At 43.0% G+C, this 27,987-nt stretch overlaps 2 protein-coding genes across 2 annotated transcripts in view; one reads left to right on the top strand and one right to left on the bottom strand.

Moving 5' to 3' along the window:
- Nucleotides 1-27: 27 nt before the first annotated feature.
- Nucleotides 28-4,391, top strand: c8a (complement component 8, alpha polypeptide). The gene is made up of 11 exons (XM_070974833.1): nucleotides 28-137; nucleotides 248-356; nucleotides 754-901; nucleotides 1,007-1,154; nucleotides 1,461-1,650; nucleotides 1,739-1,921; nucleotides 2,466-2,706; nucleotides 2,802-2,933; nucleotides 3,140-3,297; nucleotides 3,452-3,677; nucleotides 4,240-4,391. The coding sequence occupies exons 1-11, from the start codon at nucleotides 28-30 to the stop codon at nucleotides 4,389-4,391; spliced, it is 1,797 nt and encodes a 598-aa protein (XP_070830934.1).
- Nucleotides 4,392-4,937: 546 nt separating this feature from the next.
- LOC139338830 (complement component C8 beta chain-like) overlaps nucleotides 4,938-27,987 on the bottom strand; it is a 49,626-nt gene continuing 26,576 nt past the window's right edge. Inside the window, exons 4-25 of the mRNA XM_070974106.1 lie at nucleotides 27,500-27,598; nucleotides 25,492-25,623; nucleotides 24,059-24,178; nucleotides 23,570-23,608; nucleotides 21,266-21,331; nucleotides 19,731-19,790; nucleotides 17,759-17,806; nucleotides 17,376-17,484; nucleotides 15,668-16,315; nucleotides 13,443-13,641; nucleotides 9,369-9,449; nucleotides 8,993-9,140; nucleotides 8,210-8,357; nucleotides 7,881-8,022; nucleotides 7,658-7,790; nucleotides 7,218-7,415; nucleotides 6,773-7,013; nucleotides 6,390-6,518; nucleotides 6,153-6,316; nucleotides 5,559-5,712; nucleotides 5,204-5,275; nucleotides 4,938-5,092 (exon numbers count right to left, since the gene is read on the bottom strand). Of these exons, the coding sequence (XP_070830207.1) occupies nucleotides 4,938-5,092; nucleotides 5,204-5,275; nucleotides 5,559-5,712; nucleotides 6,153-6,316; nucleotides 6,390-6,518; nucleotides 6,773-7,013; nucleotides 7,218-7,415; nucleotides 7,658-7,790; nucleotides 7,881-8,022; nucleotides 8,210-8,357; nucleotides 8,993-9,140; nucleotides 9,369-9,449; nucleotides 13,443-13,641; nucleotides 15,668-16,315; nucleotides 17,376-17,484; nucleotides 17,759-17,806; nucleotides 19,731-19,790; nucleotides 21,266-21,331; nucleotides 23,570-23,608; nucleotides 24,059-24,178; nucleotides 25,492-25,623; nucleotides 27,500-27,598 (3,285 nt within the window). The remainder of the gene's footprint in view (nucleotides 5,093-5,203; nucleotides 5,276-5,558; nucleotides 5,713-6,152; nucleotides 6,317-6,389; nucleotides 6,519-6,772; nucleotides 7,014-7,217; nucleotides 7,416-7,657; nucleotides 7,791-7,880; nucleotides 8,023-8,209; nucleotides 8,358-8,992; nucleotides 9,141-9,368; nucleotides 9,450-13,442; nucleotides 13,642-15,667; nucleotides 16,316-17,375; nucleotides 17,485-17,758; nucleotides 17,807-19,730; nucleotides 19,791-21,265; nucleotides 21,332-23,569; nucleotides 23,609-24,058; nucleotides 24,179-25,491; nucleotides 25,624-27,499; nucleotides 27,599-27,987) is intronic.

Here is a 27,987-nt window from a genome sequence, read left to right as displayed (position 1 = left end):
CTTAAGGACTAGCTACTCATTTTCAGTATGGAGATATTTATTAATTTACCACTGATGTTATGCACACTTTACCTGTGTATCAATTTTACCTCGGTTGTGAATGCATCAAGGAAGTCATGGGCAGCAGCTGATAGCAGGTGCAGTATTCCTCACTTATACTTCTTACATTCATTTGATAACATATTGGTAGCACCATGGGTATTAGAAGAAGATCTGAAATGATAATGGGTGCTTTTTGGGAGGGCAGCAGGGCTGGAATGAGGAGGACCAGAGCCGTGATTAGACCTACACCCATCAACTGTATGCTGGGGAGCTGGTCATCTTGGACTCCTTGCACCTCCTGCACAGACAAAAAGGTAACAGTGCTTTTCTCAGTAAATTGCAGAAATCAGTCATTTAAAGACACTGACTGAAAATTATGACCACAGCTTTTATTATGGGTGGCTTGTGCAACAGCAAATCTGAAACTGGACTGTTTTCCATCAATTTATTATGGATGACGTGATCAATAGGTCCAAAGATACATAATCAGCTTCAAAATACACAACTGGTTTAGGATCATGTAGACGCTGTTTATCAAATGCTCCCTTACTACCAAGAAATGTATGGAATTTGTATGATTTTAACTGCACCACTATGGGCACAGTGCAATGCAGTAGACTGGAGGTGTTTTGTGTGGATCTGTTTTTGGACAGTGGTATAAGGGAATGGACATACTGAGTGAGTGCTAACTCATTTTTAACTGTGTCTCAGTTCCGTTTCCGATACTTGGAGAGGCCTTCTCAGTTTGGTGGCACAGAGTGTTTTGAGTCACTGTGGGAGAAGCTGGCATGTCCAACAGCAACTGCGCAGTGTCTGGTGCCAGATTACTGTGGCGAGAGCTTCACCTGCAGAGAAACTGGCAAGTCCCATCAGTGACCACCCAGACAACACGTTCTCTGTCTGCAGGTGTGATGAACAGAAGGTGTAAATCTGACTGAGTGAGACTGTCACACTGTCTCTCCAGGGCGCTGCATCAGCCAGTCCCTTCGCTGTAATGGAGAGCCAGACTGTGATGATTTTTCTGATGAAGACGACTGTGAAGACTTCAACCGGAGAGACGACAAGTGTTCCACGCTGCTGCCAATCCCTGGTGCTGAACGTGGCACTCAGGGGTGAATGCTGCATAGCTAGAATTTGTGTTATTCTTATTATTCGCTTCACTTTGTCATATATCATCACATGAAAAAAGGTTTTAAAGGCAATGAAAAGCCATGAATTACAGTGGCAGTTGCAAAAAATCATTTGAATGAGCATATTCATCATCGACACCTCAAAATCAGTATTCTTTGGCTAACAAATTGCTGTGAAAAATCACATATGTCATTTCACTAATCTGCCTGTCACACCATTATTTCTTTTTTCTCGATATGTCTCATCCTTTACTTCATGACTGATTTGAGTCTTTCCGCTTTGCCTAGCTACAACGTCCTGACTGGAGAGTTTGTGGATCATGTAGTTGACCAGAGGTACTTTGGAGGACAGTGTGAATATGTCTATAATGGTGGATGGAGGAAATTCATCTATGACTCATTCTGTGAGAACCTGCACTACAATGACGAGGAGAAGAACTACAGGAAGCCTTACAACTACCATACCTACCATTTTGTGGTATTGTAACGTGGTGATTTATTCCCTGTGTACCTTAAATGGGCTGTTTGGACTAAGGCTTTTTGACATAAACTTTAACCTGTTACAGGCTGAAGCTACATCAGAGGGCTCTCGGGAATACTTTAACGATGTGATGAGCTTGTTGAAAGCGAGGAAAGACATGAGTTCTTCCAGTCATGGTTTCACGCTTGGGATCTCTTATGTGCAAGTGGGACTGAGTGGAAGTGGGGAATCTGAGTTTCTCCGGAACTTAACACAGCATAAAAGCCAGGTAGGATCTACGGACCCACAGGCCAACATCTTTTACATGATAACAAGTGCAGTCAGTCTCGTTTCATGTTTTATTATTTGTGTGAGGCCAGAGTTTGGTAATTTTTAAATAGTTTTAATAGTTTGGCATGTTAGTTTTGGAAAATATACTTGTTTGCTTACTTGCAGAGAATTAGATGAAGAGAGTGGTAAGCTAACACTCTCATATCTGTCTGTTAAATATGAAGCAACCAGTTATCTTAGCTTAGCATAAAGACTGGAAACGGGAAAACACACACAACCTGTGTTAATTAGTGTATTAGGTGGCAGATTTTCTTACCTTTGGACAGAGCCAAGGTCAGCTGGCACCTCCTATTTTCAGTTTTTACACTAAGCTAACAGTCTCCTAGCTCCTATCTTAATATTTAGTAGTTAAATTAGCAGTATCAATGTTCTCATCTAAGTGCATGTATTACCAAAACAATTGCACTCCTTTTAACAGAACTGAATGTCGGTGCATGGCCAAGAGAAAGCACATTATTTTAAGACTTCCCTTTTGTCCTCAGGACCTTGGCTTCGTTAGGCTGTTCTCCAAAGTGCAAACGGCCCACTTCAAAATGAGAACTAATAAGCTGATGCTTCATGAAGATTTCTACGTTTCCCTCATGGAGCTCCCTGAGCAGTACGACTTTGGGATGTACTCCCGCTTCTTCAACACATTTGGCACCCACTATGTTACGGAGGGAACTATGGGAGGAACCCTTGAATATGTTGTGGTTGTCAACAAAACAACGATGGCAGAATCAAGTAGTGTGGACTTTCCAGCTCGTTCATCAATATCATCCTCCAGAAAATGCAATGTAAAGAAAGCTATGTTTAATTCTCTCCCCTGACTCTCACAGAGCTTGAGGCTGAACAAGCTGGTCGGTGCTTTGGTGCTTCTATTGGTATAAACTATCCCATCAACGGCCAGGTATCGCTAGATCTCAAAGTGGGTGTGAATCCATGCAATAAAGAAGGACAGTTTAGTCAAGGTGAGTCATTGAAATTCTATCAGTAGTCTACCCTCTTTGAGGTCCTGATAATATCTAATTAGTTTGAATTTGAGTTTATTAGCTTCCTTTGTAGCTACAGTATATCTAACTTGTACACAACTAACAAATTATGCAAATTTTGAAGAATTGATGCAGAAATATGTCATCTTGTACTACAAATGTGATTTTTTTTTCTTTCAAAAAAGCCAACGATGGCAGTTCATCTATGATTGAAGACATCGTTACTCTGGTGAAGGGGGGGATCACAGACAGCAGCAGTGGCCTGCTGGTTATCAGAAACCCTGACACCTACAGGAAGTGGGGAGCCAGTCTCAAATACAACCCAACACTCATCAAGTATGAGGTAACTTACTGGAACAAACAGTCATTAAGCAGAAGAAAAACATAACACAAGTTATAGTTAAATCCTCAATTTATGACCTCACGCTGCTTTCGAGCCTTTGCTGGTGTGATCATCAGTTTTTTATTAACTTTTCTCTTCCTTTCCTATGACCCAGACCATGCCAATTTATGAGCTAGTGCGTCTCAGCACAGCTGCTGACCATGTAGGTGCAAGACTGGCCAACTTGCAGAGGGGCTGGGATGAGTATCTGCGGCAGTTCGACTCCTGCCGCTGCGCCCCCTGCAGGAACAACGGGATTCCTGTCCTCATGGGTACCTCCTGTAAATGCATCTGTAAGTCAGGCTACCAGGGAGAGGCCTGTGAAGAGACTCGCAGAAGAGGTGAGATTTGTATCTCAAGTAAAAGCAGTGGAGGTAAACACATAGAAGAAATGTGAAGAATTTGAGGCTGGAGACAGGAGATGGTTTGTCTGGCTTTGTCTAAAGATTAGAACTACGTGCCTACCAATTACTTAAAAAATTACTAATTAAGATTTTATATATTGTTTGTTTAATCCGTATAAAAAACAAAAGTGCCAAAACTAAAAGCAGGCAGATACTGCTGGAAGTCGCTATGCTCATCCAGGTGAGATTACATAGATTTGAAGTACATATATAAGAATGGTTATCTGTTAATTGCACTAAAGTTCTTCCTTAACTTGGATCAGTTCAGACTTTTCACTGCCTGACAACAAGAGCAAACCTCTCATAACATTTCTCATGCATGTGTGGTAGTTTTTTTCTTTTGTTCTTGTCCATTTGCTGACTGATCTGCTGCCTGTTTCACCTGCTCGGCGGGTCAGAGGATGTTATGCAGTAACAACAGTGCGCACGCACATCCTGTTTCCGGATCTATGTCCTTTTGTTTAGATCAGCTCAAAATTTCCCTAATTCTTCTCCACAGAAACCAAGACGAATGGGTCATGGTCGTGCTGGGGGGTCTGGTCATCCTGTGCATCAGGGAGGAGGACCCGGACAAGAACCTGTGACAATCCTGCTCCTGCAGGAGGTGGAGCAACCTGCCTGGGCTCTTCGTCGCAGACTCAGCGCTGTTAGAGTGAGCTTTTCTTCAGACTCAGATGATGTTAGGTGAAGTCAGTGAACAAAAATGGGTCTTTCACAGTCCTTTTTGAAATGTTGGAACTCTCAAACATTAATAGAATAAATTGCAATCTATGTCTCTTCTCCGAACACACTGTATGACAAACTGTATTTCAAGGTAGAATAAATGTGTCTTGTGCAGACTTTACTACGTGTGTGTTCATGTTTTTCTGTCTGAACTTGAAGCACAGTGAAATTTTAGATGCTTATATTTGACATTTCTTAAATTGCCTCCAAAGTGAAGGTTAAATGTGGGTTAAATTACAGATTCGATGTCAGTGCATAAGGTAAATCTAGTTAAATGTTACAATGCTACATAGGAAATGACACACATGGTTTAACATTCTTTATGAAATATTAATTGAAGATATTCCATTCATGTGACTACAATTACGTCACACTAGGTACTCAAAAGACAAACACAGGACAGACTAAACTTGTAATTTCAAGGATTTTTTATTTATTTATAAATCTTTATGTCAAACCTGACATTTGACAGTTTTAAAAGCATTCAGTAGACTCTTGCTGTAGCCCTCTGCAGGTCAGGCCTCCATTGCTGGGCGCTGGGTTGTTACACTGTCGACTCCTTGTCATTGTTCTTCCGCTGCAGGATGACCATGCACCCCAGCAACTCCAGCTGCCCTCAATGGCTAAATCTGTCAGAAGATGCCAGATCATATCTCATTTCATGTCAATATCTCAGTTGGTTTAGAGCAAAGATAGAAAAATGTCATGTTGTATGCAGTATTGTGCATTTGAGTTCGAACCTTTTTGCCTATGAGTGATCTCACAGCCCCGTCCAGAGTAGCCAACAGGACATACACAGTCACACCTGGCGCCTGTTGAGGGAGATGGAGATACTACTTAACTCTTAACTCTCACCATCACTGCAATCATCATCAGAATCACTCTTTTTTGTGTTTGGGGCAAAAAACTCTAAAAATCTAAACCTTAACAACTAAAAAAACTAATCCTTAAGCTATCAGTGAAACTATCAGTGAAAACAGAACACAGCTTAGGAAAGATGTTCAGAGTAATGCACTGAGTTTTCAGCCAGTAGCTGATGGACGTGGAACCATAAAAAGTGCCATGAACACCAAACAGTAACATCCTGTGAGGTACCTCTCAGAACAGCCACTCCGTTGTTGTGGCAGGGAGCACATCGACATGAACTGGCCTCTGCCAGGTACTCTGACAGGGCTCTCTTCAGGTTTCTTTTCAGGGTGCCGTCTTGGGAGAAGTCTCTAGAGGTCACCAGCTCATACAGCGGCCGTGTCTAATGAAAAACAAATGTCACTATTAAACCAGGTTCTGTTCAAAGTCTCTTGAATTGAGTGTTTTTTAGACCAACCAGAAAGCCCAACAAATGCTGAAACTTGACCGTGTTGCAGCAAGACAGCCAATTTGTGTTTGGCACAGTTGCTACTTGGCATGTGTTGCTGTTTGTTCTCTGACTTGATATTGATCAGTCTAGCTGTATTTTGCCTCCCTGTAATTGTGCCAATTCTGGGACCTCCACTGACTAATTCTTGTAAATGCTTTTGCATCAATTACTCAGGTCAAAATCCCTGTGGACAGTTTTATTATAGCTGCAAACTGAGATGGTGAACTACAAAGGAAGAACTAAAAGGTGTCAATTGTGTTCATGTCACAGGAGACTGGAACAAGAAACACAAGAAATGGACAAGGTAAGAGAGAAAAAAGAGAATAACTCACTGTTGTGCGAATGAAGTCGGGGTTAAAGTGAACGCCCTCGCCCCATAGCCCCATCAGCTGCGGGGTGGGAAGCTTTTTAGACACCAAAGCTGTGATGGATTCACTGCTTCCACCGCGTACAACAGCAACAAAGTCCTCCACCATGCTGCCCTTCGCTGTGTCCTCTGGAGGGAGACAGATTGACGTCAGACTTTTGTGACGTTAAACAGAGGACATTTATAAAACATGAAACCTCACCTCCCATCTCATTCAGCAAACCATTACAGGATCCACCATGAAAGCCCGCTGACACATAAACGCCGTTTATGTTGATGCCAACCTTAAGGCCTGACTGCGTGCATTGCTTGTAGTCTTCCAAAGAATAATCTAGAACAACAAAACTCTGTCAGGGGGTGATGGCTGCTTTTCAAAATTATGTTATCATTCACATTATAATGTATGAGGGTGAACATTTCAGTGAGATGGTTATGAGGTGTAAGTGAGGATGGGATGATATAGATGATGCCACTGCCAAACTCCAAGTATCTGATCATAATAAATGATCTTTAGTATTCTTATGAGGTGCAGTAAACTGTCTGAGGTTGACTGACTCCACTTTGTGAGTCACTAACATCTATTACCGGATTTCTCAAGGTTCTCCTTGTTCAGGATGATGGTGTGCTCATAGTCCCCTCCGAGGGTTGCCTCTGTGATGTAGTGGGTGCCGTAGTCTCTGTAGATCTGTCTGTATTCCCCATAAGAATAGGACTGTGGCAAGGAGCGCAGACGCTGCAGGAACTCAGGGTGAAGCATCAAATCATCTGACTTCAACATGTACTGGGCCAACTCCAGCTCTGCTTTGGCCCTCACGAAGCTGTTAGACTGTGGAGAGAATCAGAGGGAGGCAGGTGTTGGATGCTTCACGGCATTCATGTTAAGACTCAGGAGGGAATCTGGAGATACTTTAAATGTTTTATGTGTTTGTATTAATCACAAATCCAGGAAATCTGGTTTGATTTGCTTTGTTTTAAGACTCGGCCGGTGGTGTAGGGCTCAGGAGGAAAGAAAACACATACAATATCTCACCTTGCCAGAAGCGCGGCGAATCTTCTGAACTGACTTGGTGTATTTGGCGTTATTGTAGTTGAAGCCAAATTCAACTATGCCTGGAATGGCAAAGCCAAAGGAAATAGTGGTTTTGGTGGTGCGCTCCTTCATGGTGTAGTCCATGTAGTCAGAGTATGAATCAAAGGACTGCAGGGTGAAATCATACGAGCCTTTTGTCTGCGGATGCATGGGAAGCAAAATTTCCTTTTCAGTGACAAACAGGACCATATTGCAACAATGGCACGGCGCAATAAGCAGGATCATATACTCAAGTACTTGTAGGTGATTTATTAACCATTAACAGAAAAAAGTTAGAACTTAGTGACCTGTTATGAAGGCAGACCTGTTAGAAAATGGTACAGAAAACAGCTATAATTCCATACTCATTACGCTGAAGTGTGATTTCCAACAGGTTTCACCTGTAGAGTGTACTGCTGCAAGTTGTAAGGCTTCCTGAATCTGACATCCTGGATGTACTGTGGCAAACAGCTGCCAGCATAGTATCTGTTATCAAGCACCACTCCCTCCAGGTTACTGTTCAAGATGTTGATTCTGAAAGATGATTTGAAGAGAGCAACATGTATGCATAACTACGTCCAATTTCTGGGACTCAACTTGCGAACTAAAGGGAACGTGACTCACCCTTTGGCAAGGTTTTCGATTCCCCAGTACTCCTCTACCGGCTCTCTGCAGGGCTTGGACACCTTCTTACAGCCGGCTTCATCTGACATGTCCCCACAGTCATCCTCTCCACTGCACTGCAGAGTTCTGGGAATACAGCGACCTGAAGGAGGAAAGACAGTCAGGTAAGCGATGGTTCAGTCCAAAACAAAATGAAGAGTTTTGACACTGGGGAACAACAACTATGTTTATGGACAGATTAAACAAATGAAATGAGATTTGTTCATTCATAATGCTATATGGTTTCCAGAAAGGACTGTGGAGTAAATGGAGATGGGTGCAGGAGATACCTGTCTGGTTGCAGAGGAATCCCTCACACAAAGGAACACTGTTACAGGTGTAGCGGGCTGAAACAGTACAGGCCTCCTCCTCCCTGTCGTGAAAATTGCACGGCTGTCCTCCAAACTGAGACGGCTGGTCCAGTTTAGCATAGCGATACTGGACGGTTGAGGGAGACAAACACATAAACGGTCAGAGAAAACAGAGGGAAAGCCTCACCACTACCCAATAAAGGTGGTGGAAGAGCTGGGAAACTGCCCCGGGGAACAATAACGGCTGTAATCCCATTAGAGGGTTGTTTTCACTTTGTCATGTCAAGGTTATTAATCCCTCTCCTTGTAAAGTGGATGAGATAGAGTGCTCAAGTACATCAGCTGAGACCTCTTTGCTAGCAGCAGAGCTCTCTACTCACAGATAAACAGCCCACAAGGTCAATGTTGACACCTCATACTTATCTCTCAATTTTAGCACTACTGGAATTCTATATTTACACAAATGTAATCTAATTTATGATAACTGTTGCATTACAGGCATCAATTTGTTTGGCCAGGGACATCGGCGATATATTTGGTTTACTAGATTTAATGTTATTATTAATGTTGTTAATGCATCTGACTGTAACTTGTAATTTAAACATGTTAAACAGCAGCATAGAAAATCAGATGTGGGTGATTTTATTCCCTCTTAATAACAGATTTTCAGGCCAACATTGGAGTGTCCTGACGGAGGAGCAAACACATGCCATGCATTGGCCCTCTGGCCCACTATCACCTGCTCTGCATTGTCGTACTTACTCTTTTTTTCTGACAGATGTCACAGCGTGACCATGCGCTCCACTCTGATAAAACACAGTCCACCGGGTGAACTACCACCTGCTCACCCACTGAGCGAGCTTCACGGACACCAGACGCTTCATGGCTCGATGCTGTGGTGGCAACTGTACTGTGACACGCAGATAAAAATCAAATCAAACAAATGAACATTAGCAGACTTTTTTAGAGGATTACTAACAGATTTTAGTCAGAGAAAAGACATATTTAGCTCAAAGTGAAGTAAATAATCCCACATTATGTTTGAGTCTGAGAGAGCAAGTTACATTAGTTAACCAAACTTAAACCAGCGAACGAAATAAAGACAATCTCTAACCAAAGAGACAAATAAAACTCCTACCTCAGCAGCACCAAGCTCAAAGCAACATGGAGTAGACAGCACTGCAAACTAGCAGAAAGCATGGCTGGGTGTTGTGACTGACTGCAAACGGGGAGACGACACTATTCAGCTTCTATGTAAACACTCACTGATCAATACCGGCCTGGATATGAACTCACTGCCGCCATTAGACTCAGCCGAGTACACAATCCTGCAGGCCTCAGAGCCACAGGGCTCGTTGCTGTGGCTTTAGGTCTTGTGTCAGAGTGTATTTATCACATGACACAGACCCCAGGTTTATAATGAAGCAGTTAATTAAGGCAGCCACGTTTATTAGGCAACCAGGAGGTGTGGATGTCTCATCAGTTATCATAAACTGTATCCAGTATAATCTGTAGAGATGTGATGAATCTGAAATGGCCAGTAAACAGACTTTATTTCGGCATCATATGTCACTGGTGGAAAATGAAGGCTTTGTAACGAAGTTGATTCCTGTTACGCTCATCTGTGGTCAAATCATTTGAGTCATGTTTGTGTACTGCTGACCTTTAAACTTTGTTCGCCTTCACTCATTTTGGATTTTACAGAATGACACAATCCCATGAACCAGCTGTAGTTAGCACAATTGTAGTCAACATGAGTACCTTCATTTCATGGTACTTTATATTATATTTGTACTCACACCCCACTACGACGGAGTGGAAAATATTACACTTTTTTTTACCCCACTGCTTTTACTTGACAGTTGGAGCAACTTAAACACCGATAAACTTAAAAAATACAAAGCATTGCTGAGCATTAAACCAGTGGTCCTCAACCTTTATTGCTCGTGACCCTTTACAAAAAGTAGATGAGTCGTTAGCAGTTCCACAGAATGTGATTTCCCCTCTTAACTTCTCAGATGGCTTCTTCAAAATAACAGTATGAGGCTCAAAGAGGTCAAAATGTCCAATATTTCACAACAAAGGCAAAGATTCAAGTCCAAAAAAAAAAAAGAATACGGATATTCTTTCCAACAGTATTAATCATCCCATGACCCCCCCAAGATTAATCTTGTGACCCTTTGGACGAGTCCCAACCCCTATGTTGGGAAACAGTGAAATAAACAACCTCACTGTATAAAAGGAAGTTTAATCTAGCTCCACTTTGACCAGCTGCCATTACACCGATGCATCACTATTAAAAATCTTCATTATTTAATATGTAGATATAAATTAGTAGCAGGGACCATTTTTCTGTATAATGAGTACTTTGACTTTTGATATTTGAAATGCATTCTGCTCTAAAACTTTGATTTTGAATGACACTGTGCTAGATTTAGTAACATAAACAGCACAAAAAGGAACAAGTGATGATCAGACTAACATATCATATGATATTTACATGGTGATAAGTGACTGCATAAGGGACTTCTGAAGTATTTGCGTGAGGAGAGCAACCTCTGTTGGCTGCTTCAGAGCTCTTTGCACTCCGTCATGAGACAGATGGTAAGAACTGAAAGAGACCACGTAGAAAAGTGGGAATCACATGATATTTTATTTGTGACTGAACAGTGGCATGGGTACAGTGTATGGGGAAGTCATAGACGTACAAAAGTCCTTTTTTTCTCTTGTTCAAGACAATTCTTAATTCCATAAATAAAATTTACAAAATATTTTGGACTATTTCTCATTTTTCTTACACAAGCAGGGGTACAGTTACCATTTGTTATTGTAAGTCTAGCAGTTAATAGTGATATCTCTATTGTTCATATTATATAACATTGCCTTTCTTTTTGACTGTTTCGCTTCGGTGGAGCAGACCTACAACACGCCCGAGTGCTTTGTTACAACAATGACCTGTTTACTGTATACAAATGACCTGACGAGAAGAACAGTGACTGGACAACAGAAAATAAACCTGATAAGGCATAGAAATGCACTCTACTGTCTCTGAGCTTGTGGTTATTACATGTCAAATCAGTATGGGTTTATTCTGCTTATTTATTCAAGGAACCAAACAGAGATATGATTCTAAGAGGCAAGTTGTAAACAATGCGACCTCAGCTTGAAATGTAGAATATCTAAAAATGAAAAGATGCAGGAAAATCTGCCTCCTATTTACTAAAAAAAGTCTGTAACCTTTAAGAAGTAGTAGGATTTTTGTCGCTATTCTTATGTTCGCCGACCCCTTCATCTCTTTCATCTGTCGAGCTCAAAGTGAGCAAGACAGGTACAGCAGGCTTCATTTTGAATGACCATGTAACACAGATTCACAGTTCATATCTCACCACCCGAACAGAAATGAAGAAATTAAACAGAAATGGCAGCAAAAGCGAAACAAACATCCAGACGTCAAAAATGGAGGTGCTGGTAGGGCATTGCTTGAGAGAAACACAGGTAGTTGGCATCCAAAGAGGCAGAGAGCTATCTTATGGCACAGAGGCTCAGGTATGGGGGACTGGGAAGATTCGTATTTACAAAATAGATGTTTGGCAAATTTTGATTTCGACATTGATGCCTCAAAGTCATTTCGATGTCTCTAATGACTTGGCGCCATCAACACAGAATTCTTAGAAAATAAGAAAAAGAGATCGTACTTTGTTGGTTCATTTCAGATCTAGAAGGAAGCTGCAGAGAACAGTTTTGCTCACAGCTGAGTCCACTGAATCCACATTAAGTCTGTTCATGCAAATGGACGAGTCGGTGGAGCAACACGATGAGAACATTTGGCAAATCCATCTGCTGCGTACAGTCAATCTTTGCTGGTGGCAGTTGACAAACCAAAGGTCAACCACGTACAGTAGGACGCTGCTCCTCCTGAAAGGTTCCAAAAAATAATTTGCATCATCAGAGTCACCATGGCTGTGTAACGTATCCTCACTGATATGAACTCATTAATCCATTACAGGAGGGTGCCATCACCCCCTAGAGTAGGTTTCGGTCAAAGATCAAAGGTCACTTCCTGGTTCAAAGTTGATTGGACGATAAAGCCAAAGCCTGGTTGTCATGCTGAGGAGTACAGTACAGTATGTGGCCTCTGGAGGAAAGCAGATCCTAGGACAGCCAGCTTATTACAGAGCTGCCAAAATATCCTTTCAAGGTTGAAAAAACAGAACAAGTCTGTGTAATCCAGCTGTGAGAGATGCTGCTGATCACAGTCACTCATCTCCCTCTTCTTCTCTTTCTCATGAGCTTCTGCCGTGGCCTTGAGAGCTTCCATCCCCTAAAGGACAAACAGACACAGTCAGCCTCATGATGAAGCTGTATTTGCGCAGTCACAGCTCTGACCACTAGGTGGCAACATTTTGCCTTGCTTTAGCTCTCGTTTGGGTGATGCAGAGAGGCTCAATGACAGAACCGTTGAGCTAAAGCAAGGCTCCGCTCCAACTGGCAGAAAACCACTCATCGGCAAGGAAAAAGGAGATGCACTGACAGATGAAAATATAAAGCTAATAAAGGAGCACTGAGGAGGGTTATGAAAAAATGAGAGGAGGTGAGAAGTTAAACATTAGAGATGAAAAAAGAAAGCAAGGGAGAAAATACATGAAATGCCACAGTGAGAAAGTAGTTGACAGGTAACAAATGAGAAAGGAGGGGACCATGAGTTACCCACTCAGTGTCTGTTCTCTAGCTGTCTTCCTGTGGACAGGTCTCATCCTGCGGAGGATCAGGGTCTCCACTGGGCACTGGGGAGTTCGACCTTGCGTCAACAGAACCCTGAGAGAGAGAGAGAGAGAGAGAGAGAGAGAGAGAGAGAGAGAGAGAGAGAGAGAGAGAAAGGGGGGAAGCTGTGAAATTTGCATTTTGCAGGCAAAATGAACTATTCTCCTGCTTCTGAGGACTTTTCCTCCACATCTCCCAGAAAAACATTTAGGAAAACAACAACCATGATTACCATGAAACATAATTCTACCTTATTATATATGATTTAATCAAGAGACTTAAATCATCTTTGACCTTTAATGCTTAATTGACTTGACATTTTTCAAAAAAAAAAGAAAAAAAAGATCCCATTTGGTGGTATTAATCATGTGACATTCTACCCGGTGTGATTACATGCAGTTTACTTGACAGCAGATCATCCATATGACAATAACAGATTATAGCATCACACCAGTCAGTTGTTAAATCAAATCCATGAATCTCATCCTCTGGGATGAGACCCTGGGAGACGGCGCTCACCGATTGTTCCTCTTCCTTGGCGTTGCTGGAGTTGCCCTCAGGGTCTACAGGGGAGTGATCTGTGGGGGGGTCACTGGCCTGGGAAGGGGGGCAGTCTGAAGACGAGCTCTGCTGCGGGGCTGGAGTGGATGCTGCGAAGAGAACAAGAAGTGTTTAGTAAATGCATGAAGGAAAAGATGCATGAAATGCAGTGAGAAAAAATATAGAAGGATCTTTACTTTGTTTTGTGCCACTTTCCAAAATGTGGAGTGTTTACTGTTTAATGCTAATGTGCTCTGTGAACATATTTTAGCATCAAGCTAGTGACATGCATAACCTATACTGAGAAGCAGTGGATTCAAATCCAGATCATGACCTTTATTGCATGTCACCCCCTCGACTTTTCCTCTCTATTATACCTGACATTCTGTATCGTGTCTATGATCAAATAAAGCACGACTTTCCAACGCCCTTTCATACCTGTCCGATCGCCTTAAACCTCATATTCCATCCCACGCTCTCTGCTCTCAGAGTACAGGGCTCCAGTTTATCCCAGAGTTAAACAGAAGTCAGCAGGCTGCAGTCTCTTTTCCTATCATGCCCTCTTCCACTGGAATAACCTCCTTGCTGATATCAGAGAGTTGAACTCTGTTGAGGTCTTTAAATGCAAACTTAAAACTCATCTCTTCCATCACTTCACTTTCATTTAGCTCCTTATTTTTTGATTACTTCAGGCTTGTACCTGTTAGATATTATCCATCAGGACTCGGCCTCACTCTCACTGAATCTATTAAGTCTAGTACTTGCAGTTTATCCTGCCACTGAGGATACTGTAAATCTTCTGAAAACCACTGCATCTCTCCAACCCTCTGTTTGTTTGTGTCCCACAAGCACAGCTGTGTGCCTCTGTCTCTCCAGTTTCTCTCTTCCTCTCTGTCTGTGCCTTCTTCCAGATGTTCTGGATTTGGAGCTTTGTCCTCATGAAGGTTCAGCCTCTCGTCTTGTCTCCCTTGTGTGCTTCTCTCTCTCTTCCTCGCCGTGTGTGTTTCTTTTCTCCATTCAGAATGGTGAGCTTTAGCTTTGCATCTTGTGTGTTTGTACAGTTTGTCCCCTTTCCAGGTCTCCATGGGGGGAGAGGAGGTCATGTGGCTCAGGTCCTATGTGTATGGATCCATTTTCTACATACATGTTTACAATCTGTCCATAATTTTGCCATACTGTAATTTTACTGTATTGATCTGTTCTACACACAGTTTTTCTATGTCTGTTGGTGTCCTAGGAGGGAGATCCCTCCTCTGTTGCTCCTCCTGAGGTTCCAGCTCTTTTTTCCCCTTTAAAGCACTTTTTCCTTATCTCAATAGGAGGATAGATTGTGTTGTATGATGTACAGATGCTAAAGCTACTTGAGGTAAATTTGTGCTATTGGGCTACATAAATAAAACTGACTTGACTGACATAACTCTTTGTCTTGTCAGAGTTCAATGGAGTTTTTGGTCACACACAAACTGTTGTCTTTTTTGTGAGCCACAGTGCTGTAGAATGAAACAAGACTGAGAGTCTCCAGCTATGCTAACGGATCGCAACAGTGCTTTGAGCTAAATGCTAACATCAGCATGCTACCATGCTCACAACAACACCATCATGCTGCTGTTTAGCAGTTAAAGTGTTCACCATGCTCACCATCTTAGTATTTGCCAATTAGCACTAAACACAAAGTACAGCTGAGGCTGACTTTAATGTCATCACTTTTGAAGTTATTTGTCATAAACCAAAATTTTAGAAAATGTTAATTTTGACACAATGATCATGCTAAATGAACAGTCAAGGGATCAGGGGCACAGCTAAATTTCATAGCAATCCATCCAATAGTTGTGAGGAAATTTCCTTCAAGGTCACAAATGTGAGTATGCCTCAGTGGCGCCAGAGGAAATGTCAGTTAGATACGTCCTTTGGTAGCCATGAATGTCTGTACAACATTTTATGGCAATGGATCTCATAGATGTTAAGGTGGTCCAGTTTGGACCAAAGAGGTGGACTGGCCGATACTCATTGCCATCCATAGAGCCACACCGCTACAACAGCTAAGGTTCAGCAGAGTGCTTTATGCTTTTCATACACAGTGGTACAGACAGTAAGCTGCATGCATTATGTGGGAGGAGAATAACTGAGAGCACTTACGTGATTCAGTAGACGGCGATGTGGATGTGCCTGGGCTCAAGGTCATCCTAGAGAGATCAAGGTCACTACAGCTCCCTTCCTCTTCCTGTGTCACAGCAGCTGAAGGTGGTAGCAGCTGACTGCAGGCCAGTGTGTCCGGTACACTCATGAGGCCTGGGGTCCCACACCTGCTCACCGCTGCTGAAGCGATGCCAGGTCCAACACCTGCTGCTCCAACTCCTGATGTAGAGGGCCCCTCGCCAGCATCTGAGTCCAGACTGAGGCCTTCCTTCCCCAGACTCAGCTGCCTCTGCAGCAGGGCGGGGTCGGCCGTGTGCTGGGGGCTAGTGATGGCAGAGGACGGGGCTGATAGGTCGCAGGCTTGGGGGCACATGGTGGTGATGGGTACCAGGCCTTGGAGCATGGCAGCGGGTATGGCGTGCCCCCCCACGCCCACGGTCTGGGCTGGCATATAGGCTGCCATGGCTGCCCATTGCTGCTGAGTGGCAGGGAAAATGTTGGCCTGGCTCCAGATGACCGGCTGACCACCGGGGAGGACCTGAGCCACCTGGAGTGGCCCCTGCACAGGGAAGGCCAGAGTCTGAGCCTGGGCGGGAAACGGCTGCTGCGCCCACTGGGCTGCCTGCACCGGACCCATGGTCATATAACCTGGAGTGGAAACACAAGAAGAAGGGAGAAAGAAAACAATGAAAGGATATTAAGGCAGGAAAAGGAAGTGGAGATTATAATTATTAGGAGCACAAAATACAATCTCAGTCTCAGTTTCCTGCAATTATAAATTCAATACATCGATCTTCAAAATTACAGCATGTTCTTCTATTAATCTTGCTGTTTCCAAAGCAGATCATATATTTTCACATTGACTGCCTGCCTTCCAAACAGCCACAGGCTTCCGATGATTTCACGACCAAACCCGCCTCATCAGACATGAATGCACATCTCAAAGATTTATTAAGTGCCGTTACGAGATTTCAAAATTATGTCTTCAGGTAAACTAAGCATGCCAAAGTTCACATGTCATATGTAGACCTGATTTAACGCAGATATCACACCGAGGGCAGGGAAATCATTCACGATAGTTATAACAAAATCAATCACTCAAAAACATCTTCTGTGAAAATTATATATAATTATACTCATTAGATTGTTTTAAGTTCAATGTCAGCTGGCTTTTTGTCACATCCATATTTTTGTCCAATTCATGTTACTGTTGCACAGTAATACACTTGCAAGCAAAGAGCATCTTGAAAGTGCTTTGTTGTAGGAGTGTTCCAGGACAACATCTGAGATTTGAGAGCCAGCCGTCAAACAGCATTCATAAGCTGTGTTATCATGGATACGCACATTGTGACAAGGATGATGTGAATTAAGTTTTTTTTTTTCCATTAAAAAGGACGCCCTTCAGAAGGCTGACGGATGCTGGAATGTTCTTGAATGTTCTTAGAAAACCACAATGTCAGTGGTTTCACTAAAATATGCAAAACCGCCTGTCTGGTCCTTCAAGAAACATCACTTTACAGTATCTCAGTGGGTTACAGCATAATCACACTGCTGCTTGATGTGTGGTCCTTATAAAAACTGAGATAAATCCACATCCTGCCAAATCTTGGCAGGGCATTTGACAAAACTGCACATCAAAGAATGATGCATATTCTCTTTTATGTTTTGTGTTGTGGAAAAGGTGCAGCGTTTCAGTCTGGGTAGATACCTGACGGCACAGAGGTGGGGCTGAAGGGGGCGTACATCTCAGCAGGATTGTGCTGCTGCTGGCGGCTGCTCCTGCTAGGGTCCAGCGTGTTGGCAGGTGATGGGGGCATCTGGGAGGCAAAGCACACACACGCACGCACACACACACACACACACACACAGATGTCATCACCATCAAAGTCACTTAAAAGTCATCGCGCTGCACATTTATCTTTAATCTGCAGCACTGTCGGATAATCAGGTCATTTACATCTCTGCCTCTGTCCTAATGAAATGACCTATCACTCCAGATAAAATTTGACTGTGCTTTCTCTGTGCAATTCTATAAACTGGTATCATTTTCACAAAGTTAGCCTGGCTTTGGCTTTGTGTGGTAGCACTCACCGAGGGAGGAGTGGACATGTCGCCGAAAAGATCAAAGTGGTTGATATTCTGCGAGTGGAAACCAAGGGATGAGGGAGAGAGAGACAAAGTCCAGTGATACACCACGACAATGAGATTTGCACAGTCATGAAACCTTGAATTCATCTCCAGATAGGGTATGGTGGTTGCATGGATGGGTAGGTGTGGGGAGTGAAATCTATTCACAAAGGCAGTTTGTGCTGTGATGGCAAGAAACAACTATCCCCTCGTTTCATTATCAGAAAATGGATCTAAAATGAATCTTTCATGGCTCGCTATAATTGAGTGGGTAAAAAGGCTATTCAGTCCCATAAAACAGGCTCTGATTAGATATTCTTATGTCTGCCAATCAAGAGGGGCCCCTGTGAGAGCCCGGGCTGCTTTATCATGCTGATTCTACTCCCTGAGCACATACATACACAGAGGAGTGTGTTTATTTCATCAAATGAATGAAAGAAGAAGCTCCTGGAACTACCCAACCGAGACAATGAGGCCACCTCACCCTATATGCAGACGTGACCTCTGCACTAGTCCCCTCCGTCCTCCACTCATACTACTTAAAGGAGAGGGGACGCAGCTATGGAAGAGACTATGGAATGGCTAAGTTGCATGAAATGTCTCTGGGGCCATGCACAAGCAGACAATGAGTCACTGTAAAAGCACAAAGACACACAGAACACACAGGATTTTCATGCTATAAATAAACAGATACGAACACACACATATTAAATCAAAAGAAAGAAAAGGGAGGAATTGCTGCAATCCGTGTTGCTGCTAACAGGGTGTTTACAGTATGTCCTCCTTGAAGAAGTCGGGACATAGCGGATCGCACAGTTTGCATGGCACTTTGGGACCATTGAGGGGCACAGAATGAGTCAGAATTTGGAAAAAAGGTAAACATTGTACACAGAGGTCTCTCCCTGCAGGCACTGACACACATCAGGGGAGCTCGAGGCTCTCAAAAAGCTCCAACTGAATGAACAGACAAGCAGTAACACTTAGAGATATGGAAGCGCTGCTACTTATACTGGCATGGGCTGTTTGGGTGAGATAGCGAGGGGGCCGGGACAGTGTATCTATTTGATATGCTGAGCAACAAGCACACGAACAGCGAAGAGCTGAGAAGCACTTTGCTAGGGCTGTTTTCAAAAGTTGCGTGGAAATTCTCTCTGGATGGATGTTTGGCAAAATAGGCTTGAATGAATGTTTTTATAAGCAATTTGAGGGATGTAACAGTGTGGTCACTGCATGGTGGTGAAGAACTCATAAAACCTACCAGGATGAGATGAAATATATTTCAGTTTGATGAAAGGGAAGAAATCAAAAAATGCTCTTTGCGCTGTTTCCCAATCAAATCAATTCACTGCAGAAAAATGTATTGCTATTCATTAAGGCACAGCTTTTATGAGTCTCTGGTGGCCTTGATTGTACTGTATGTAGCCGTGACTGCACTGCATGCAGCTCAACCCAACACCCACCCCACCTACAAACCTCTCGTCCTCATCCTCTGAGGAAGACAGAACAGCCACCCCTTTATTTATCCAGGCAGTCCGATGGAGTAGTCCGATGAGACCAGCAAAAAAGACTCTGATCTATCTGGTTTTGATTCTGCACAGAACTGGATTTTGCATATGAAGCCTGCCTCCCTAATGTCCTGTGAAATTGCTGACATGTTTGACTTTGGTTGACCAATCAAATAGTTTTATTTCCTCAAGCAGGCTCACGTAGCTTTGTTTCAACGTCATCACAGAAATCGGACACAGACATGGACCCATGTCGTTGTTTTCTTGGGAAATGTATTTTAGAGCCTGTAGGCTGTAAATCCAGTAAAGCAAACGTATTAGAAATGGACACTGTCAAGGGGGGCTTGAAGCACTTCCTTCAAGAGGATCTTAAAGAGAGGTTTGCAAGTAGAAGAGCAAAGAAACAAATAATAAAAAATAAAAACACCTACAGTCATGAAATGGCGTTTTGGGACATCATAGATCCCTTCCTTCTGCTGACTGGTTGGGACCTGCATTGGATTGGAGGTCGATTCAAATATAAGTAACAGAGCAACACCCTTTTTATATTTAGGCTGTGTTATTAAGAAACAGGAGCTTACAAGAACTGAAACAAGTCTATTGCTAAAGAAAAAGCTTACTATATCAATTTTGATTCAGTCCATTTTTTGAGATGTAATTTTATCTTTTAGAGCAATGCGATTACGCAAATTCTACAGCTGTTTTGTTAAATCAATTCTTCTTAAATCAATATTGATTGCAGACAATGCTTAAGGACGGTGCATGCTGGTTCTGTGAGCATTAAGAAACCCTATTGTTATTCTGCAGCAGTAATGTCTCAACTGGTTCATCTGACAATTCGAAAATGCCTCAGCTCTGGCCTCCTTTGTATACTTCCCTCAAATTTATTCCAACTATATGTTGCTCGTAGCCTCGTTGCCTTTCTCTCCTATCGCTCCCTCGACTGGTTAACTTTCTGTTACGTTTTCCCATAGTCTATTGATCTTGTTTCACTCTGAGATCAAATGGCATGGCAAGTGATTAATCTCTCTCTGCATCTTTCATCTTCAGAGGAACGCAAGATACAGAGAGGCAAAAAGAGGAGGGGAGGAGGAGGAGCGGAGGGAGAGAAAGGGGGGGAGGGGTTCGGATTAAACCATACGACAGGTCCCTGGAGTCCTAGCTGGTCCTTCAAATGGTCTAAAGCCAAAAGGTCAAAGTGCTGGATATATAAAAGAACTCTGATATTCTGGCTTACTATCCAGACTAAACAACTGACCTTGACTCCTCTGCAGCTGCTTTAGAGGCTTTTAGATGAGGCATCACTTTAAACATAACGCTGCTGCCTTCTTATTTTCAGCCTCTTTAAAGTTCTAATCTTTAAGATTTTCCTGCATTCAAAAGGTCATTTTCTTCAGCACTAGCCGTTCAATATATTTGCATTATGCAATTACCTCAGAGGTGTATTAACTTACTGAAAATGGAACATCCCACTGCTGCTGATTTATATTAAAGGCGTTCAACTGGGGAGCTTTTATTGTGAAAAAGCTACAGGAAATGCTAAATATTTTGTCAGTTGGCAATGATCATTTCCATTTTCATTAAAAATTCATCTCCAAACAAGGCATGTCACTACGTGAGTTTGTTTGGTTGCATTGTAAAGCAGGTCCTCCACGTTTCACCAAATCAACCAGGAGTAAAATCTTCTGGAGTACAAGACTAACGTGAACTGAACCTTTTTTTTAATAGCTCTCAAAGCCTCACTTAGTTCTTTCCTCAATGGCTTTTCATCTTTAGCCACATTAAAGAAACAGAAACTTAGTTTGATCTACTTCTGAATCCCCAGAAAATCCTTTCTCCGAGAACCATCTGCACTTTGTAGCTTCTTACAAGGTTCTATGAAGTCATATTGTTAGTACTGTTACTATTATCATCTATCACAGGGTATGAAGAGGGAGAAAAAAGGGGGCAATGCTTGTCTTTGTACCTGATAAACGCTCTCCTCTGACTGGGGGCCACGGAGGGGTTCGTGTCCAGCCTCAAACACTATGTACTATAGAACAGAAGTAGTGGGCAAGGCATAGAGGTGCAAAGAATAATGAGATGGGAAGACAGAGAGGCAGGTTGGCATATAAAACAGAGAGAAACAACGAAGGAGTGATACATGACGAGAATAAATGAAAGCACAGGGGAGTGAGGGTGGCGTTGAGTGGGGAGTGAAATGAGATCAGGAATATGAAGGGTGTAAAAAAAACGGGGCATGGGAAAGAGCAATGGCGGAGATGAAGAGAGAAAGAAAAAAGAGTGAGGTGGGAAGAGGAAAGAGCACAAGTATAATAGGTCAGGCAGTAGTTCAAGGCAGTGTGGAGGTCTTAGCTAGAGGTCTCCCTTCAACATCAGCAATGTGATGCTCCACCTCTCTGAGAGACAATAGACCCGAGGACAGAATATTCGATTGAGATCCATAAGTGAAGAGTCATGAGTCCTCAAATCGGTCAGCATCTCCTCTTTAGGTTGACATTAATAAGTGTCTTTGTGGATCTATAATTTAAGGCATAGTTTGACATTTTGGTAAATGCATTTGTTTGCTTTCTTGCAGAGAGTAGATCGACACCTTTTTCACATTTTTGTGGAAAATATGTAGCTGGAGCCAGCAGCTGGTTAGCTTAGCTTAGCATTAAAACTAGAAACAGGGAAACAGATAGCCTGGCTTTATCCAATTGTAATATTTGTCTAACAGCTCATCAGCATTCATTTTTTTCAAAACAGTGATGAAACATATTTGTTGACAACCTATTTAAGTAAAAAGTAACCACTGAAATGACAACGATGACATTACGACATTATTCATCAACAACTAAACAATAATTTGAAAGGCGGAAGAATGGACAAATGGACTGATTATTGTTTTACAGTGTAGTCAAGCTCCTGATTAGTGAAACACTATCCTTCACTGCCCCAGAAGGTCTCTGCTTCAGAAGTTGAGCTGTTTGACCTGTTGCACTACCGTCAATAAGAAGCATCTTGCATCATGGGCTAAATTCCTCTGCAATCCACTGAGAACTAAGAGGGGAAGCGGAGGTGAAACGGCTGGAACAATCTACAAAAACATGCAGGCAGCACACCAGCATTCATAGAAAGGTAAGTTAATGTAACATTATCAAGTGCTGCGGGTGTAGTGTCACTGTTAGTCAGCTATCTTTAGTGTTGGAAGGAATGAGTAGGATGTAGGATTAATGTTGACGGTCAACCGTCTAAATCTTCCTCTAGATGCTCCCTAAGGAAGGATCACAAAGTTATTCAGCGATTTAGCTCCTCAAGCTAAACTCAGACAATGAACAGTATTTTAGTGAGTGAGCGCTCTGCAGCACAAAGGTACAATAGCTAAAGCTGCTGCAGGTGAGCAGAAGCCGAGTCAACAGTCATTTGTATTATTGCAAATGACTGTAACTAACAGAAACCAAATGACACAAATTTGACTCAACCTTATCTTCACAGACTAAAACGAAATCAAAATCAGGTGCCAAAAGTAACACTTTAGCTGGGATTAAACAAACGGGATGTAGCATATTAATTAGTAGCATATTAAGGCAGCTAACTGGCCGCTAGCTCCAGCTGCATAGTTACTGCACGGGTGGTATTAATCTCCTCAGCAAGAAAGAGTGAAGTGTGTTTCCCAAAATGTCAAAGTACTCTTTAAAGATTGCGGCCACAGTCTGGAGTTTTGTCAACCAACATCAACATAATCAAAAGCTGCAAATGGAATGACTTTATGAACAACACACTTTCAAAGAACAGAGGTGATCTGGGAGGTGGCTGGTCGCACCACTGAACATAGCATTCAGAGTAAGAGTTAGTGTTGTCTGTATTCAGTGTGAGCAAACACAGAGAAAAAAAATCATGTTCAGCCAAATAAATGCACAGGGCAAAAAGGGTGGGGGAACAACCAGTCAGGGGGGCATGTCTTTGGAAGAAATCAGAACATTGACACAGATCAACTTAAAAAATATGGTTTTACAACACTGCACTGGCAAATGGGAGTTGAATGGTTGAACAAAACTGTCCACTAGGATGGTCTACTGTGTATTACTGGAATGGTGGAATATCATGAATCATTAATTCAAGCAGATCAGTGACTGGAGGAGATATTTAAATTAAGGATTAATTGTTTTTTTCTTCTCTCTCTTTTTCTAAATTCCAAGCTTTAAGAGTGAAAACAGCACCAGTGAAGCTAGAAAAGCAGTAAGGTCAGCAGTGTTTCGTTTCCTGCTCTGTGTGCCCAGAGACTTACCTGGTAAACTGGATCGTCCACTTCGTCCTCCAGGATGGTCTGTGCGGTGGTGGGACAGAGGGCAGATGACACATTTTGTTTTTCATCAGTAAGACAGAGCAGCCAAATGTACAGTCGATAAGAAAATAAATGGAAAAACACAGAAAACTGTCTCTTCTCCTGCAAGCAAAGAGAATTACAGTCTGACAGTGTGTTGTGTTTTAATGAAACGGAGATTTGGTACATCGCAGACACACCAACGCTTCCCGTCACACATACAGGACTCCAGTCAAAAAAACTAATCTAAACCTGTTGCATTTCCATTATATTTAGATATTCAACATCAATGGTGCAGACAAACACAGTCTGTGATGCACTTCAGAGGAAGCTAGAAAGTGTCAAGATTTCTGTTGTGTGAATGAATTGCTGGCTCAGTTAAAACGTGTGATCTCGCCTCCAAACGAGAAACGAAACTGAGAAAAAAGCAGAAATGTGCTCCGGGCAGCCTACCTGGTAGACTGCCTGCTCGCACTGCTTGTCCTTCTGGGCCTTCTTCTCCATCTCCTCCCGCTGTTTAATGTCGTAGATGAGCGTGAAGAGGTCGCGCAGGTCAATGATGAGAGGCTCAGCCTGGATGAGAGAGGCGAGGAGAGGAAGGAGGGGATGTGGAAATTTAAGGGACGGAATTGAGGGGAGGGATGTAGGGAAGGAGAGGAAATGCAAATGTTTGGGAAGACGAACACGTGGAGGTAAGCAGGCAGAAACAGGTGGAAGAGGGAAAAATGGCAAATCCAGGGCGCGTCTTGTTATGTGGAGTGACCTCTATGTAAGTTATGTAATTATTTTTTAGGTATTTTTATATATATGGAGCACTATTTTTGTCAGCAGGCTCATGTAGAATAGATTATGTGACTGTAGAATATGTACTGTAGATGTTTGGTATCTGGCTCTGACCTCTGCTGTCCCTGTCTTGTGGGGTGTGATGATAATATTTCATGCTCAATCAAAAAGTCAAAGTGAAATTAAACCAATATCTGTTACTTTGCATTTATCTCACCAACTGGTGTCTTGTAGTAACTACAGGTCAGCATGTTGGCTGCATGTTAACATTGACATTGGTTTATTTCTTAGATTAGAAAAACTAAGGAGGTGTTAAAATTTAGGTGCCCTGCGATCGACTGGCGACCGGTCCAGGGTGTGCCCCGCCTCTCGCCTCTCATTGACGGCTGGGATAGGCTCCAGCACCCCCCGCAACCCCGAAAGGGATACGCGGTATAGAAAATGGATGGATGGATGTTAAAATTTAGAGCACTGGAGTAAAAATGAGCCTCAGTCTCAACTGCGTAAAAACACTAAAGGCCCAGCGTGTAGAATTTACAGGGCTCTACTGGCAGCATATAATCCTTTTAAATATGTTTTCATGAGTGTATAATCACCTTAGAATAAGAAATGTGTTTTCATTACACTTTCATTACATTAGAAGGAGCTCGTTACATCTACAGAGGGAGATGGTCCTCTTCCACAGAGTCCGCCATTTTGCACCATTATGTTTCCACAGTAGCCCAGAACAGACAAACCAAATACTGACTCCAGAGAGGACTTTTCACAGTTTTAGCAGTCACCACATGCTCTCCTCGATGCTTGGAAGGGGAGCATGAGGTGAGAGGTGTTCAGCTAGTTGCAAGCTATAACCTCATCACTACATGCCACTAAATTCTACTCATTGGACATTTACAGGAAAAAATGTGGAATATTGTGCCATGGGTGGTGATTGATGTTGTAACAGCGGCCTTTAGAAATTTACAAAGACGGAATTCCTGACCTTCCATTTTCTTAAGCAGTCTTGTGACTTGGTTGGGGATGGCTGTGGAGGACTTGAGTCTTGACTTTGACTTGCCTACAATAATTCAAAAGCAACTGTAGCAGAGTGGAAAAGCACTTACTGACTGTGCTGTCTTGATGGCCACAAACTTGTGGTGGCCCTCCTTCCCGCAGACATAGCCAAAGGCCCGGTGGTCCCTGGTGTCCTTGGCAATGTAGCTGATCTCGTGGACCGAGTGGTGATGCAGGAGGACCTACATGACAGGGATGTGTTACGGTAAAGACCATGTGAGCCACGTGAAATCATTTAATCACACAATCCACTGCATGTCTTCTTAAAGACGCAGAAAAACCACGTCTTGTTCGATATGAAAGTCTGCCTTTTTGTATATAATGTTTTACAAGTACAAGTACTGCACACTGTGTTGGCAGGAAAAGTAGGTCAAACCTACTTTAAACATCTTTGCATATTGTTGAGCCAAATGCAACCAACCAACACAGAGTGAGCCAAAAAGTCTCTGACAGAGGGAGGAGGCGCAAGGCTGCTCTAATCTCTATTTCACTGTACTCTACACATACTAGTTACTATAGAATCTGTAATCCAGTATGTTTGTGCTGTTGCTGTTGACATCTCTTAGTCCTTTTCTTCTTTATTTATGGGAAATGCCAAATTCAGGAGACATTTTCAACATCTGGTTTGTAATGTATTCGCAGTATTTCTAATGGGCAGCTCTAAAACACTCAGCAGACAACAGACACCCCGAAAAAGCTCATAAAACATCGACGCACACCCGTATACACACACCAAGAGTAATTCAGCTGTCACTCAGGCACACCCACCTGCCGCTCCACTATTAGCAGAGATAAGCTGCGGTACTGGGGAGGAGTTTCATTCGAATATTAGCTGATATTCAGAGGGAAGCGTTGCTAGTAACGCCTTAGATTAATGTAAAATACAAAACTAATATGACTAGTCTACTCGATTCAGCAGAGAATCATGTCAGCTTTACATAAAGTATTTCCATCTAAATGCTTGCTGACGCTGCCTGCGCTGGAGTGATCCCCATTTCCACCATAATAACTCAAGAGGGATATTAAGTGTGGAGTGTTATTTACTGCCAGTAATCAGTAAATAAAATGAAGAGCATTAGGGGCATGATTTCCAAAACAACAAATGAGCATGTCAAAAGCTGGTGAGCTGGTTGGCCGTGGCGGGAGGCTTAATGTTCTTTTTCATTACAGGCGAAAGACACGCTACTATCACCACCAGTCGTATTAGAGAGAGATATTATCAAAGATGGGTGTTTTTGGGGAATAGGCGGCTGGTGGTGGGGTGGGGGTCGGCAGCCATGGGACAAACGCTGTTGTATAATTATCAGTTTAGCGCTAACGACAGCTGAGGTGGAGCCATGGTGTAATTAGCATTAGCGGCAATGATCATTAAGGGGCGGAACTGAGTGCTAATTATCGGTTAGCACTGATGAGCAGAGAGGGCCTATCTAGCCAACACTACGCCCCAGGACGGGGGAGAGTCGAGCCCCTCGATCATCCTGTAATGGAACAGCAGGCCGCTGAGGCCGCCAGGGGGATGGAAGCCAGGATGACGGCGGAAACAGCCCGTCTCATAACATCACCATAACATTGCTCACTGCGCTATCATTAGCAGGCAGACAGGGCCAGAGTGATCTTAAGTAGGTCCTGCAGCATACCCCTAATCAGACCGGGGTATGTGTTAAACCAGTTTACCCGGGGTCAAATATCAAATGCAAGACCTGTAATTTAATGCTGTCAAGTTCAATTTGTATGAGCTAAAGGGCGAACTGTCCTGTGGAAAGCTTCTCATTGCTACTTTTCTGTGACAGCGGAAAAGAATTAGGATTTTAGGAAATGCAGTGAGGAAAACGGCACATTTTTTTTCAGCATAACCTTGTGAATCATCTCCCCTCTGTGCAGGTATTGCAGTTGTACTAATATGTCAACCCTGCCAGCCAGGCTTACAAGATGGCGGCCCTGGCAGCCGTTGTGAACTCAACCGTGCGAGCGTCTGCCCTCTGGATGTCCTATACTGTAGGTTCATAGTACAGCAGCTGGCAGAGGCCTCGCGGTGCAGCTCGCTGACATGCTACTCACCCCTGATCTTTCACAGTAAATCTTGATCCCGCCGAAAGAGACCGTCAAGAAGACTCTCTGCTTGTGCTCCCCTTTGGAACGTGCCGAGGAAGCCATTCCCTGCAGGAGATTAAAGGCAAACGACATGAGGAGATGAAAGGATATGAGCTCAGCATGAAAGACAGTGAGCCTTCTTCTCTTCCGACTCAGGTGAGTGTGACAGTGGGAAATGGGGGGGGGAGATTGAGGGGGAGATTGGGGGGGTGGGGTGACAGGAGTTACATAAGGTGTGATAGGACAGAATGTTCTTTCATGTGCCTTTTCTTGAAGCTTCACTCTCAGAGGAATTCACACGTCGCCTTGTGCAGTGAGTCTTATTATTATTGCAGCCTTTTTTTTCCCAAGCACCTTTTCTTCTTTCCCTTTTCATAAAGTAGGTCTACTGCACTTCAACGTGACATCCACAAGTGCTAGCTAACAACAATAAGGTGAGATTTGCTGACAGAATG

Source organism: Chaetodon trifascialis, chromosome 11 (assembly GCF_039877785.1).
Source record: "Chaetodon trifascialis isolate fChaTrf1 chromosome 11, fChaTrf1.hap1, whole genome shotgun sequence".
NCBI classification, from domain to species: Eukaryota; Metazoa; Chordata; class Actinopteri; order Chaetodontiformes; family Chaetodontidae; genus Chaetodon; species Chaetodon trifascialis.
The sequence above is the reverse complement of the archived record's forward strand: the minus strand, read 5'-3'. Positions and strand labels throughout refer to the sequence as shown.

Bases quoted from the DNA above. Each gene is read 5' to 3' on its own strand.
- c8a (XM_070974833.1), top strand. From the start codon at position 28: ATGGAGATATTTATTAATTTACCACTGATGTTATGCACACTTTACCTG. The intron at 357-753 runs GTAACAGTGCTT...ACTGTGTCTCAG, and splicing joins CCTCCTGCACAGACAAAAAG to TTCCGTTTCCGATACTTGGA. The intron at 3,678-4,239 runs GTGAGATTTGTA...TCTTCTCCACAG, and splicing joins TGAAGAGACTCGCAGAAGAG to AAACCAAGACGAATGGGTCA.